The 12,349-nt window shown below is 37.8% G+C and overlaps 1 protein-coding gene across 2 annotated transcripts in view; it reads right to left on the bottom strand.

Annotated features, from left to right (window-relative positions):
- CFAP47 (cilia and flagella associated protein 47) overlaps nt 1–12,349 on the bottom strand; it is a 566,822-nt gene that overhangs the window by 148,407 nt on the left and 406,066 nt on the right. For both annotated transcript variants that reach the window (XM_045050610.1, XM_045050611.1), the window contains one exon: nt 11,638–11,772. In XM_045050610.1, coding sequence (XP_044906545.1) covers nt 11,638–11,772 — 135 coding nt within the window. The remainder of the gene's footprint in view (nt 1–11,637; nt 11,773–12,349) is intronic.

Below are 12,349 nucleotides of genomic sequence, written 5' to 3'. Positions count from 1 at the left end.
CCAATATTTTTTAAAAAGCAGGCATTTCTGTCACTGGTGATGTCTAAAGTCACACTCCCAAATCCTGACACTGGAACCCTGGTCCACTAAAACAGTCCTGTGTAACAGGGCTTGTACTGGCATCAAACTCAGGTTTTCTACTTGTTTAGCCTCATCTGTTCAGCTTCTACTTTGGTATTCTTTATTCTCCAGGGTTGAGCTAGTTTATGATTTAGATGTCCTCCAACTTCAGTTAATTGTATGTATATTCATATCAGTATTGCCATGTTTTAAAGATTCCAGAGACTACTATGTTTGCTGACCTTAGTCATATAAATCACTAGCCTCTTTGGGGCTCAGTTTCCTCATCTGAAATAAGGAGCCCAGACTAGTGGAATTCGCAGTCACTCTCTTCTGAGAGTGTTTTGTGTTTTGCAGAGCATAGCATGGCATTGCATTGTATTGTATTGTACGGCATCGAATGACACTGTAGTGAATTGCATTTCATGGTGGAGGTGAGTAGAATTTGCCACTCCAAACTATGTCTTTGGTATAAGGATTATTTTCAGCTGATTATTTTAAAAAAACTGCAGACACAGGAGCACTCTGAAAACTGAGAAGTTACCCTTTTTTAAGAGATATTTACATTTATAAAGGAAATCTGCATTTGTAAGAGTGTCTCCCTTTCTGTATTAGGATGTTGGGAGGGCTAAATCTTAGGAATGCCTATCAGTGGAGAAGACAGTGACCTCTATCTGCATAACAACCTTATTCTTGTTAATCTTGCTTTTCCGGGTAACTTCTCCTTCTTGGCTCCTCATCCCCCAACATCTTTTTGTGTTTTTAGGTGGGGATGGTATTTTAAGGTAAGGGCTTGGCTATTTCAGGGAGTTACTCATTTTTCCTGGGTCTCTCCCATGTATAGGGGAGGAATACAAGTTACTAAACTTTTGTTTTTCTCCTGCTAATCTTTTTATTATTATTATTATTATTATTATTATTATTATTATTACTATTACTATTATCATCATCATTATTACAGGGGGGTGCTGGCCAAGAATTTAGAAGGGTAGAGGAAAAATTATTCCTCGCTACCAAGAGCATTGTATCTTATGGCATTGCTTCATACCATATTATACTGTATTGTATTCCATTCTATTCTAATACTTTAGCTCACAAAAAGTACTTATAGAATTAGTGGATCTTAGAACAATTCAGACTTTCAGAACAATCAGCTAATGAGAGGGAAACAAGAGAAAGTCCTTGTGAATTTTCATCCCAAATACTTGTGAGAAGTTCTGAGGGCGAAACTTACCTTCCCATTTTCAATTGCCTTCAGAGCTTATTTATTTTACAAACACCAGCTAACTACCTTGAAACCATTAATGCACAGAGAATAAGTTACCAACTTTATACTGATGTTTGGTTACTGAGGAAATCTCTGCTCACATTTGTATTGGCTGCTCCTTCAGTTCTATGACAGTGATTTAAATGCCTTTATGGTGTTTAAAAATCTCTTTAAAAGAGATTGATTTTAAGGAAATGGCTCACGAAATTGACCTGGTAGGTCCAAAATCTGCAGGTTAAGACAGTAGGCTGTAGACCTAGGAAAGAAGTACAGTCCGAATCCAAAGGCAGTCTACTGGTAGAGTTCCTTTTTTGCTCTGGGGCGATCAGTCTTGGCTCTATTAAGACCTTCAACTGATTAGCCGAGAACTCCACATTATGGAGGGCCATCTTCTTCATTCAAAGTTCAGCTCTAAATGTAAATTTCACCTAAAATCACCTTCACAGAAACATCCAGAATAACGTTTCACCTATTATCTAGATGCCAGAACCCAATTAGGTTAACACAAAAATTAGCTTTCACACAAGTAATAATACTTAGTATTTGTGACTACTGTGACTATCACATAAGGCAATGTTGCGATGTAGCTGATTTAATTCCTACAGTGCTAAAAATGTACACTGAATATGAATTTATTGGTTAGAGTAAGATTGGCAAAGATTTACTGAAGAGAACAAAAATAATAATTATTAAATACTGTTTAGCTATAGGCTTTGAACATATTAAAATTTTTTTTCTAATTATAAAATCAACAATATTCACCATAGTGATTTTAGAAATTCCTGTAAGGCTTAAAGATAAAAATTATTCATTATATCACAACTAAGAGTAAACTATTTTTTTTTTTGGATAAATCTCCAGGTTTAAAGTATCAATAAAGACATAGATATTTAGACACACACACATACAAATACACTGGGGTATACAAATTGTATATGATTGATATATCCATATATATATGTATGTGTGTGTAAACATATTTTTATCATTCAGAGAGTACTCCCTATTACAACTTTAGTTTTATTGCTAGTCATTAGGGAAAAGCAAATCAAAACCATGACGAGATATCACCTCACACCCATTAGGATGGCTACTATGAAAATAACAGAAAATAGCAAGTGTTGGGGAGGATATGGAGAAAAGGGCACCCTTGTGTTCTGTTGGTGACAATATAAATTGGTGCAGTCACTGAAACTGCCACCAGAATGAAGTCTGCTGAAAGGCATGTAGCCACGGGTAAAGATTACTGGGAAAAATGCCAGGAAGCAACTTAGAATATGCTTTGGTTAAGCTAATAAAAATGTAGGGGTGCCTGGGTGGCTCAGTTGTTAACATCTGACTTTTGGCTCAGGTCATGATCTCGCGGTTCAAGAGTTCCATTCCCACATTGGGTGAGCACGAGCCCCACTTTGGGTGAGACCTGCTTCTTTCTCTCTCCCTCTAACACACTCTCTCTCTCTGTCCCTCCTTTCTCTCTCTGCCTCATGCTCCCTTATACCCATTCTCTCTCTCAAAAAAAAAAAAAAGATAATGAAAATGTAGGGGCACCTGGCTGGCTCAGTCATAGGAGCACAGGATTTTGGGGTTGTGTTTCGAGACTCATGATGGGTGTAGCAATTACTTAAATATATAAATAAACTTTAAAAAAAAGATAATGAAAATGTAGCCCAAGGGAACAAGAAATGAAACAGCCTGCACAGTCATCATAACCATCATATATATACTCTACTTTTAGTAACAAAGATAGTATCACTCACACACAATGCTGAGATGTTTTGCAGACCTGCACCAATGAAGGAAATGACCACCCAACCAGGATCTTGAAGAAACAGGTGACCTGGCACCAGTTCATCAGTTTTGACATTTACCAAATCCCTGACCTATCAGAAGAACCCATGATTCCAAACCCCTTACCCTTGAGTTCTGGCCTTAAAACCATTACTTGTAAGCCATCAGGGAATTCAGGATTTTGAGCATTAGTTCCCTGTTCTCCAGGGTAGTGCCATACCAAGAAATACACTTTCTTCACTAAAAAAGCTCAGTGTCAGGTTTTTTATTGGCTTGCTGTGCATTGGATGGATAAACTCATTAAGTTCAGTTATACTACTAATGAAAACAGTATGGACAATCCTCGAAAAATTAAAAATAAAACTAACACTTTGGGGTATTTATTTGAAGAAAACCAAAACTCTTACTTGGAAAAGATGTACGTAATCTCATGTTTATTACAACATTATTTACAATAGCCAAGATATGGAAACAACCTAAGTGTCCATCGAGGAATGAATGGATAAAGATGTTCTGAGATATCCATATATCTATATCTATATCTATAAAGGAATATTATTCAGCTATTATAAAAAACACAAGGAAATCCTACCATTTACAACATGGATAGACCTTGAAGGCATTATGCACACAGTTCATGGGATTGAATACTATGTTAGGCTCTGTGCTGACAGCATGGAGCCTGCTTGGGATTCTCTCTCTCCCTCTCTCTCTGCCTTTCCCCTGCTCTCACATGCACTCCCATGTACACACACACACACACACACACACTTTCTCTCTCTCTCTCTCTCTCAAAATAAATACATAAATATTTAAGAAGAAAAAGAACAACAACAGCTCAGGGGGTGCCTGGGTGGATCAGTCAGTTGAACCAACGACTCTTGATTTCAGCTCAGGTCATGATCCCAGGGTCATGGGATCAAGCCCCGTGTCTGGCTCTGTGCTGAGCATGGAACCTGCTTAAGATTTTCTCTCTCTTTCTTCCTGTGTATCCTCTCCCCTGCTCTCTCTCTAAGAAATTTTAAAAATTTAAAAAAAAAAGCAAAAACAACTCAGAAAAATAGATTAGACTTGTGGTTACCAGAGGCAGAGCTTGGGGCAAGGAGGAAAGGGACAAAGGTGGTCAAAAGATAAAAACTTTCAGTTACAAGAGAAATAAGCACTACAATGTAATTATAACATAATGAGTATCTTTAACATTGCCACATGACATATAGGACAATTGTTAACAGAGTAAATCCTAAGAGTTCTTACCACAAGATTTTTTTTCCTTTTTTCTTTTCTTTTTATTGTAACTATATGAGAAGATAGATATAGGCTGGACCTATTGTTGTAAGCTTTTCACAATATATGTAAAGCAAACCATCATACTATATACCTTAAACTTACAGTGATGTATGTCAACTATTTTTCAGTAAAAGTGGAAAAAAAATTATGTGCAAGTAATACATATCCAAAATTGTTTTAAATAAAATTTTAAAATAAAAAAAACTTAGTTTCAGTTATTCAACATAATAAATCACATAAGGAATATTCTTACAGAAAAATATGTGTGCATATCTCTGATAATTTTTTTTATTCCAACTAATTTCTTAAAATGAAATCATTGGATCAAAGGAGATAAACAATATTAAAAGTGTTAGGGGTGCCTGGCTGGCTCAGTTGGTAGAGCATGTGACTCTTGATCTCAAGGTTCTAGGTTCGAGCCACACAATGGGCACAGAGAGGACTTAAAATCTTAAGAAAAAAAAGTTTTAAACATATTGCAAATATTCTCAAATTGCCATTACAACGAGTAAGACTGTGTCATTGAAGCTGACCCTCATCAAAGCTGGGTATTACCAATATTTTTCATATTTTCCTATTTGGAAGTTTAAAAAAAAATCTTAGGTGTTTTCATTTCTTTTTTGTTCCAGCTTTACTGAGGTATAACTATTAAGTTATATATATTTAAGGTATCACTTGATTTGATATACTATGCATTATGAAATAATCACTACAACCAAGCTAATTAACATATTCATTATCTCATGTAATTACTGATTTTTGGTGGGGGTGGTGAAGACACTTAAGATCTACCTTCTAAGTAAACCTCAAGTACACCCTACTGTACTGTTAACTATAATCATGCTATTGTACATTAATTAGTTCTCTAGAACTTATTTATTGTATGTAATGGAAACTTCCTTAATTGAAGAGAGATACACTGCTGAGCAATCAGTAAGAAAAAGTCCCATGTTATTATAGGAAACGGAAAGGTTGATCCTGTCTGATATAGGAAGGCCTCTTTGAAAAACTAGGGATACTTGTAATATAATTCGATGCATTTTTCATAGCTCTTAATCTATCTTGCAGCTGGTCACCATGCAGATTTTTTTTATTAGGTATCACTCCATTTTAGCCCATTAACATGATACCATAATATTCTCATTTTCTTTCAAACACTTTTACCTGGCTTTCCTTCATGGTTCTTCTGCCTTAGATTTTGATGAGCGTTTCGCTCCTGGCATAATGCATCTACAACAGTGATCTAGTCTTTAACCTCACCTGCATGATTTCAACTAAAGAAATCTTAAACCTTAACAACTATTTTTTTTCACCGTGACCCAGCTTCAAATATTTAATTGATGACTAGGTATAGCCACATAAATGTCTTGCTGTCACATCAAAATCAGAAAGCACAAAACTGTGCCAAGCATTATAATCTCCCAGACTTTTTATATCTTCTTGTTGACAGTCCAACTAAATTACTCCATAATATTGTTGTTTCCACTTCCATTTTGTGTTGCCAAGTGGCGGCAGGGGCCTTGAACTGACACTAGCCCTTGTGGAGAGTGCATGTACTAGATAACAGGCCACACAGTCACAAGTAAATGTAAATTCCTGATGTGACTCCCTAACCATTCTTGTGATAAGGATTCTCCTCTGCTTCCCAGGGCCTTCCCCTTATGCACGATGAGATCCCCATGATGCGAGCCAAAACCTACCCTTTTTGGTTTGAATTGACGAATCTGGCCTCAGCCCAGGAACCTCAAAGCATTCTGCCTGAAAATCCTAATAAAGATATATGCCCCAGGTGCTTTTCTCTTTGTCTGCACCCTATTTCACCTCCCCAAGTGGTCCCTCAAGGAGTGAAGTACATATCCTTCAGGACCTGTGAGTAATCAACTATTTCACTTTCCCTTGTGGCCATTTGTTGAATTAGGACACGCCATCAGACACCTCTGGGATCTACTTAACAAATGTTATTTCAACAAAGCACCAACACTTCTAAATTAGTATCTTAATATTTTTCTCTTCACTAAGATATGGACAAACCTTGTACGTTTATGGAATCGATCCTATCTCCTCTCTTAAGAGAGTCATATAATGCTAGCCTCTGAAATGTTTTCCATCTCTAATAGTATATCTCTTTCACTAACACCACCATAAAATAACATTGTTCTCTTTACTTCAAAGCCAGTTTGCTGTCCCAGTGGCCTAGCTGGCCCGAAGTGTTCTTCCCTTTCCAAACCATTTTTCTTTCTTTCTTTTTTTAAATTTTATTTTTTATTTTGTAAAATTTACATCCAAATTAGCATACAGTGTAACAATGATTTCAGGAGTAGATTCCTTAATGCCCCTTACCCATTTAGCCTACCTCCCTCCCACAAACCCTCCAGCAACCCTCAGTTTGCTCTCTATATTTATGAGTCTCTTCTGTTTTGTCCCCCTTCCTGTTTTTATATTATTTTTGTTTCCCTTCCCTTATGTTCATCTGTTTTCTCTCTTAAAGCCCTCAGAGGAATGAAGTCATATGATTTTTGTTTTTCTCTAATTTCACTTAGCATTATACACTCTGGTTCCATTCACGTAGTTGAAAATGGCAAGATTTCATTCTTTTTGATTTCCAAGTAATACTCCACTGTGTGTATGTATACACACACACATACACACACACACACACACACACACACACACACACACACACATACCACATCTTCTTTATCCATTCATCCATCCATGGACATTTGGGCTCTTTTCATACTTTGGCTATTGTTGATAGTGCTGCTATAATCATGGGGATGCATGTGTCCCTTCGAAACAGCACACCTGTATCCTGTGGATAAATGCCTAGTAGTTCAATTGCTGGGTCGTAGGATAGTTCTATTTTTAGTTTTTGGAAGAACCTCCATACTATTTTCCAGAGTGGCTGCACCAGCTTGCATTGACACCAACAATGCAAAAGAGATCCTCTTTCTCCGCATCCTCACCAACATCTGTTGTTGCCTGAGTTGTTCATGTTAGCCATTCTGACAGGTGTAAGGTGGTATCTCATGGTGGTTCTGATTTGTATTTTCCTGATGATGAGTGATGGTGAGCATTTTTTCATGTGTCGGTTGGCCATCTGGATGTCTTCTGTGGAGAAGTGTCTATTCATATCTTTTACCCATTTCTTCACTGGATTAGTTGCTTTTTGGGTGTTGAGTTTGAGAAGTTCTTTATAGATTTTCGATACTAACCTTTTATCTGATGTGTCATTTGCAAATATCTTCTCCCATTCTGTCGGTTGCCTTTTAGTTTTGCTGACTGTTTCCTTCGCTGTGCAGAAGCTTTTTATTTTGATGAGGTCCCAGTAGTTCATTTTTGCTTTTGTTTCCCTTGCCTCTGGAGACGTGTTGAGTAAGAAGTTGCTGCAGGCAAGATGAAAGTGGTTTTTGCCTGCTTTCTCCTCGAGGATTTTGATGGCTTCCTGTCTTCAATTGAGGTCTTTCATCCTTTTTTAATTTATTTTTGTATATGGTATAAGAAAGTGATCCAGGTTCATTCTGCTGCACGTCGCTGTCCAGTTTTCCCAGCACCACTTGCTAAAGAGACTGTCTTTATTCCATTGGCTAGTCTTTCCTACTATGTCAAAGATTAGTTGGCCATATGTTTGTGGGTCCATTTCTGGGTTCTCTATTCTGTTTCATTGATCTGAGTGTCTGTTCTTGTGCCAATACCATACTGTCTGGATGATTACAGCTTTGTAATATAGCTTGAAATCTGGGATTCTGATGCCTCCTGCTTTGGTTTTCTATTTCAAGATCCCTTTGGCTATCTGGGGTCTTTTCTGGATCTATACAAATTTTAGGATTATTTGTTCTAGCTCTGTGAAGAATGCTGGTGTTACTTTGATAGGGATTGCATTGAAAATGTAGATTGCTTTGGGTAGTATCCACATTTTAACAATATTTGTTATTCCTATCCAGGAACATGGAATCTTTTTTCCATTTTTTTGTGTCTTCTTAAATTTCTTCCCTAAGCTTTCTATAGTTTTCAGTGTATAGATTTTTCACCTCTTTGGTTAGATTTATTTCTAGGTATTTTATGGTTTTTTGTGCAACTGTAAATGGGATCAATTCCTTGATTTCTCTTTCCATCGCTTCATTGTTGGTGTATAGGAATGCAACCGATTTCTGTGCATTGATTTTATACCCTGCAACTTTGCTGAATTCATGATTCAATACTAGCAGTTTTTTGGTGGAATCTTTTGGGTTTTCCATATAGAGTATCATGTCATCTGTGAAGACTGAAAGTTTGACCTCCTCCTGGCCAATTGGATGCCTTTTATTTCTTTTTTTTTTTTTTTTGGATGCCTTTTATTTCTTTGTGTTGTCTGACTGCAGAGGATAAGACTTCAAATACTATGTTGAATAACAGTGGTGAGAGTGGACATCCCTGTCTTGTTCCTGAACTTAGGGGGAAAGCTCTGTTTCTCCCCGTTGAGGATGATATTAGCGTTGGGTCATTCATACATGGCTTTTATCATCTCGAGGTATGCTCCTTCTATCCCTACTTTCTTCAGGGTTTTTATCAAGAAAGGATGCTGTATTTTGACAAATGCTTTATCTCTGGCTATTGAGAGGATCATATGGTTCTTGTCCTTTCTTTTATTTTTTAAAAAAAAAATTTTTTTTTTCAACGTTTATTTATTTTTGGGACAGAGAGAGACAGAGCATGAACGGGGGAGGGGCAGAGAGAGAGGGAGACACAGAATCAGAAACAGGCTCCAGGCTCTGAGCCATCAGCCCAGAGCCTGACGCGGGGCTCGAACTCACAGACCGCGAGATCGTGACCTGGCTAAAGTCGGACGCTTAACCGACTGTGCCACCCAGGCGCCCCATGTCCTTTCTTTTATTGATGTGATGAATCATGTTAATTGTTTTGCGGATATTGAATCAGCCCTGCATCCCAAGTATAAATCCTGCTTGGTCATGGTGAATAATTTTTTTAATGTATTGTTGGATCAGGTTGGCTAATATCTTGTTGAGGATTTTTGCATCCATGTTCATCAGGGAAATTGGTCTACAGTTCTCCTTTTTAGTGGGGTCTCTGCCTGGTTTTCAAATCAAGGTAATGCTGGCTTCGTAGAAAGAGTTTGGAAGTTTCCCTTCCATTTCTATTTTTTGGAATAGTTTCAAGACAATAGGTGTTAACTCTTTCTTAAATGTTTGGTAGAATTCCCCTGGAAAGCCATCTGGCCCTGGACTCTTGTTTTTGGGCAGATTTTTGATTACTAATTTCATTTCCTTACTGGTTATGGGTCTGTTCAAATTTTCTATTTCTTCCTGTTTCAGTTTTGGTAGTGTATATGTTTCTAGGAATTTGTCCATTTCTTCCAGATTACCCATTTTATTGGCATAGAATTGCTCATAATATTCTCTTATTATTATTTTTATTTCTGTTGTGTTGGTTGTGATCTCTCCTCTTTCATCCTTGATTTTATTTATTTGGGGCCTTTCCTTTTTCTTTTTGATCAAACTGGCTAGTGGTTTGTCAATTTTGTTAATTCTTTCAAAGAACCAGCTTCTGGTTTCATTGATCTGTTCTACTGTTTTTTTGTTTGTTTGTTTGTTTTTGTTCTTTTTGTTTTTTTGGTTTTGATAGCATTAACTTCTGTTCTAATCTATATTATTTCCTGTCTTCTGCTGGTTTTGGGTTTTTTTTTTTTTAATTTTTTTCAACGTTTATTTATTTTTGGGACAGAGAGAGACAGAGCATGAACGGGGGAGGGGCAGAGAGAGGGAGACACAGAATTGGAAACAGGCTCCAGGCTCTGAGCCATCAGCTCAGAGCCTGACGCGGGGCTCGAACTCACGGACCGCGAGATTGTGACCTGGCTGAAGTCGGACGCCTAACCGACTGCGCCACCCAGGCGCCCCTGGTTTTGGGTTTTAATTGCTGTTCTTTTTCCAGGTCCTTAAGGCATAAGGTTAGGTTATGTATCTGAGCTCTTTCTTCCTTCTTTAGGAAGGCCTGGATTGCTATCCAAACCATTTTTCAATAGTGCGTAAATATCACTCTTAATCCATGTATTCTGTGATGGTTAAATTTATGCTTCACCTTCGCTGGCCTGTGATGTCCAGTTATTTCATTAAACACCGGGCTTCAAACCTGCTGTATTTTTTCCCCCATTTTTTAATGTGATGAACACTTAAATCAGTGGAGTCTGAGAAAAGGAAATTACCCTATATAATGTGGGTGTACCTCCTTCAATGAGTTGGAGGACCTAAGAGCAAACTGAGGTCACCTGAAGAAGAAGCAATTCTTAGTCAAGCCTGAAACAGAAAACCTGCCTGACCTTGCAGCCTGCCTGGCACGGCTGGGGAAGATGGACCCAAGATTGCAATACCAATTCTTACCTGATTCTCTGCCCTGCTTGCTTGACCTATACATTTTTTACTTACCAATCCCCACAACCATGTCAGCCGATTCTTTAAAATCTCAATCTCTCTATCTTTCTGTCTTTGTCTGTCTCTCCATATGTGTGTATATCTATATATGTATGTGCGTGCCTATTTACATTACATTACATTATATTATGGTAGTGTCTGTTTTACTGAAGAATCCTGACCAAACACAAAGTGATTCCATAAAGATTTCTTCTTTGATATACCTCACTGTCCCTACAGCTTTGCTGTTGTTGACTCATTCTCTAACGCCCTCTTAAGTCCCTGCTACTCACCCTTCAGAGAATTCAGTCACCCATTCTCCAGGAAATCTGCCCTACCCTTCTAATTCTCCATTATCTCAATTTCCTTTGAATTTCTACTAAAAAGATATGATGTTTAACAACGTTCCAATAAAGCTTTAGATCACTGGAAGGAAGAATAACAGGACTGATTTTCTTCTACATATGAGGAAGGTTGCTATCATCTGCTAGGCTGAAGAAAAGCATGTTACATTGTTAAAATAATGTACTCATTAACATTTTATCAGAAATGTACTGTAATTTTTTGTTTGATAAGAAATATACATAAGGTTGTTCACTTATGAAAGAGCAAGCAGCCTTCACGTGAAGTATTATAACCTTATGAATGGTAATAGCTATAGAAATCTAGAAAGTAAATTATGTGAAGTTATCCGGAACTAATACAAGAAGATTCTTACAGGTATATGCAACACACCTTTGTATATATATTGTGAATGTAAAGTATTAATTAATTTAAAAGGGAATGACTGAAGAGTGATCATGAAACTCTCCTTAATCATAAACTTACCTGGGTCTTCCTCATCAATTTGGGGGGATAGTTCTGATACTGATTTCTGAAAGGACGGTACTCGAATGTCATGTTGATCTGGTTCTTCCTGAGATTCATCCTCTTGTCTTCTTTTAACAGAAAATGAGATTGCACCTACAACACATCAGTACAAGATGCTATATTAACTAGGGATTTGTTTTCTAAAAGGAAAGGTCAATTTTAGGTATTAAACATGCTTTAGTGTGAAACTAATAAGGAACCAAACACAAATTGTAGGTGTTAGTACCAGATTTAAACCTGATGGTGGTACAGAACAATTTAATGGAAAATCCATTAATATTTATTTCAAGTACCAGTGATGGTCAGTTTTTATTTACAAAGTAGTGTCATACGTAGGCTCACAACTGGGGCTGTCTGTTACCAGCTGTGTCCCTCAGTTTGCCCAAATGTGAACTGGACGTGACACTGGTGGCAGCTGGTGACACTGGATAGTACAAAATGTCCCTGGTATTACACTGACTCCATCTGGGGCTCCGGGAGTGCTTCCAACAGTTTACGCATCTCTGAGTGGGCAGGATTGGCCCCAGACTGTGGCTGAGATGGGCTAGAGCCAGGTCACAGACTGCTTCAGAATCTGCAGTGGGCTTGAGGTTGGCAGGCCTGACCACAGAATATGTATGGGCGTGTCACCCTCTGGGTCCCTGGGCAGGCAGGACTGCTTCCAGACAGC

Source organism: Felis catus, chromosome X (assembly GCF_018350175.1).
Source record: "Felis catus isolate Fca126 chromosome X, F.catus_Fca126_mat1.0, whole genome shotgun sequence".
Taxonomy (NCBI): domain Eukaryota; kingdom Metazoa; phylum Chordata; class Mammalia; order Carnivora; family Felidae; genus Felis; species Felis catus.
Note: the sequence above shows the minus strand (reverse complement) of the source record. Positions and strands in the feature narration are given on the sequence as shown.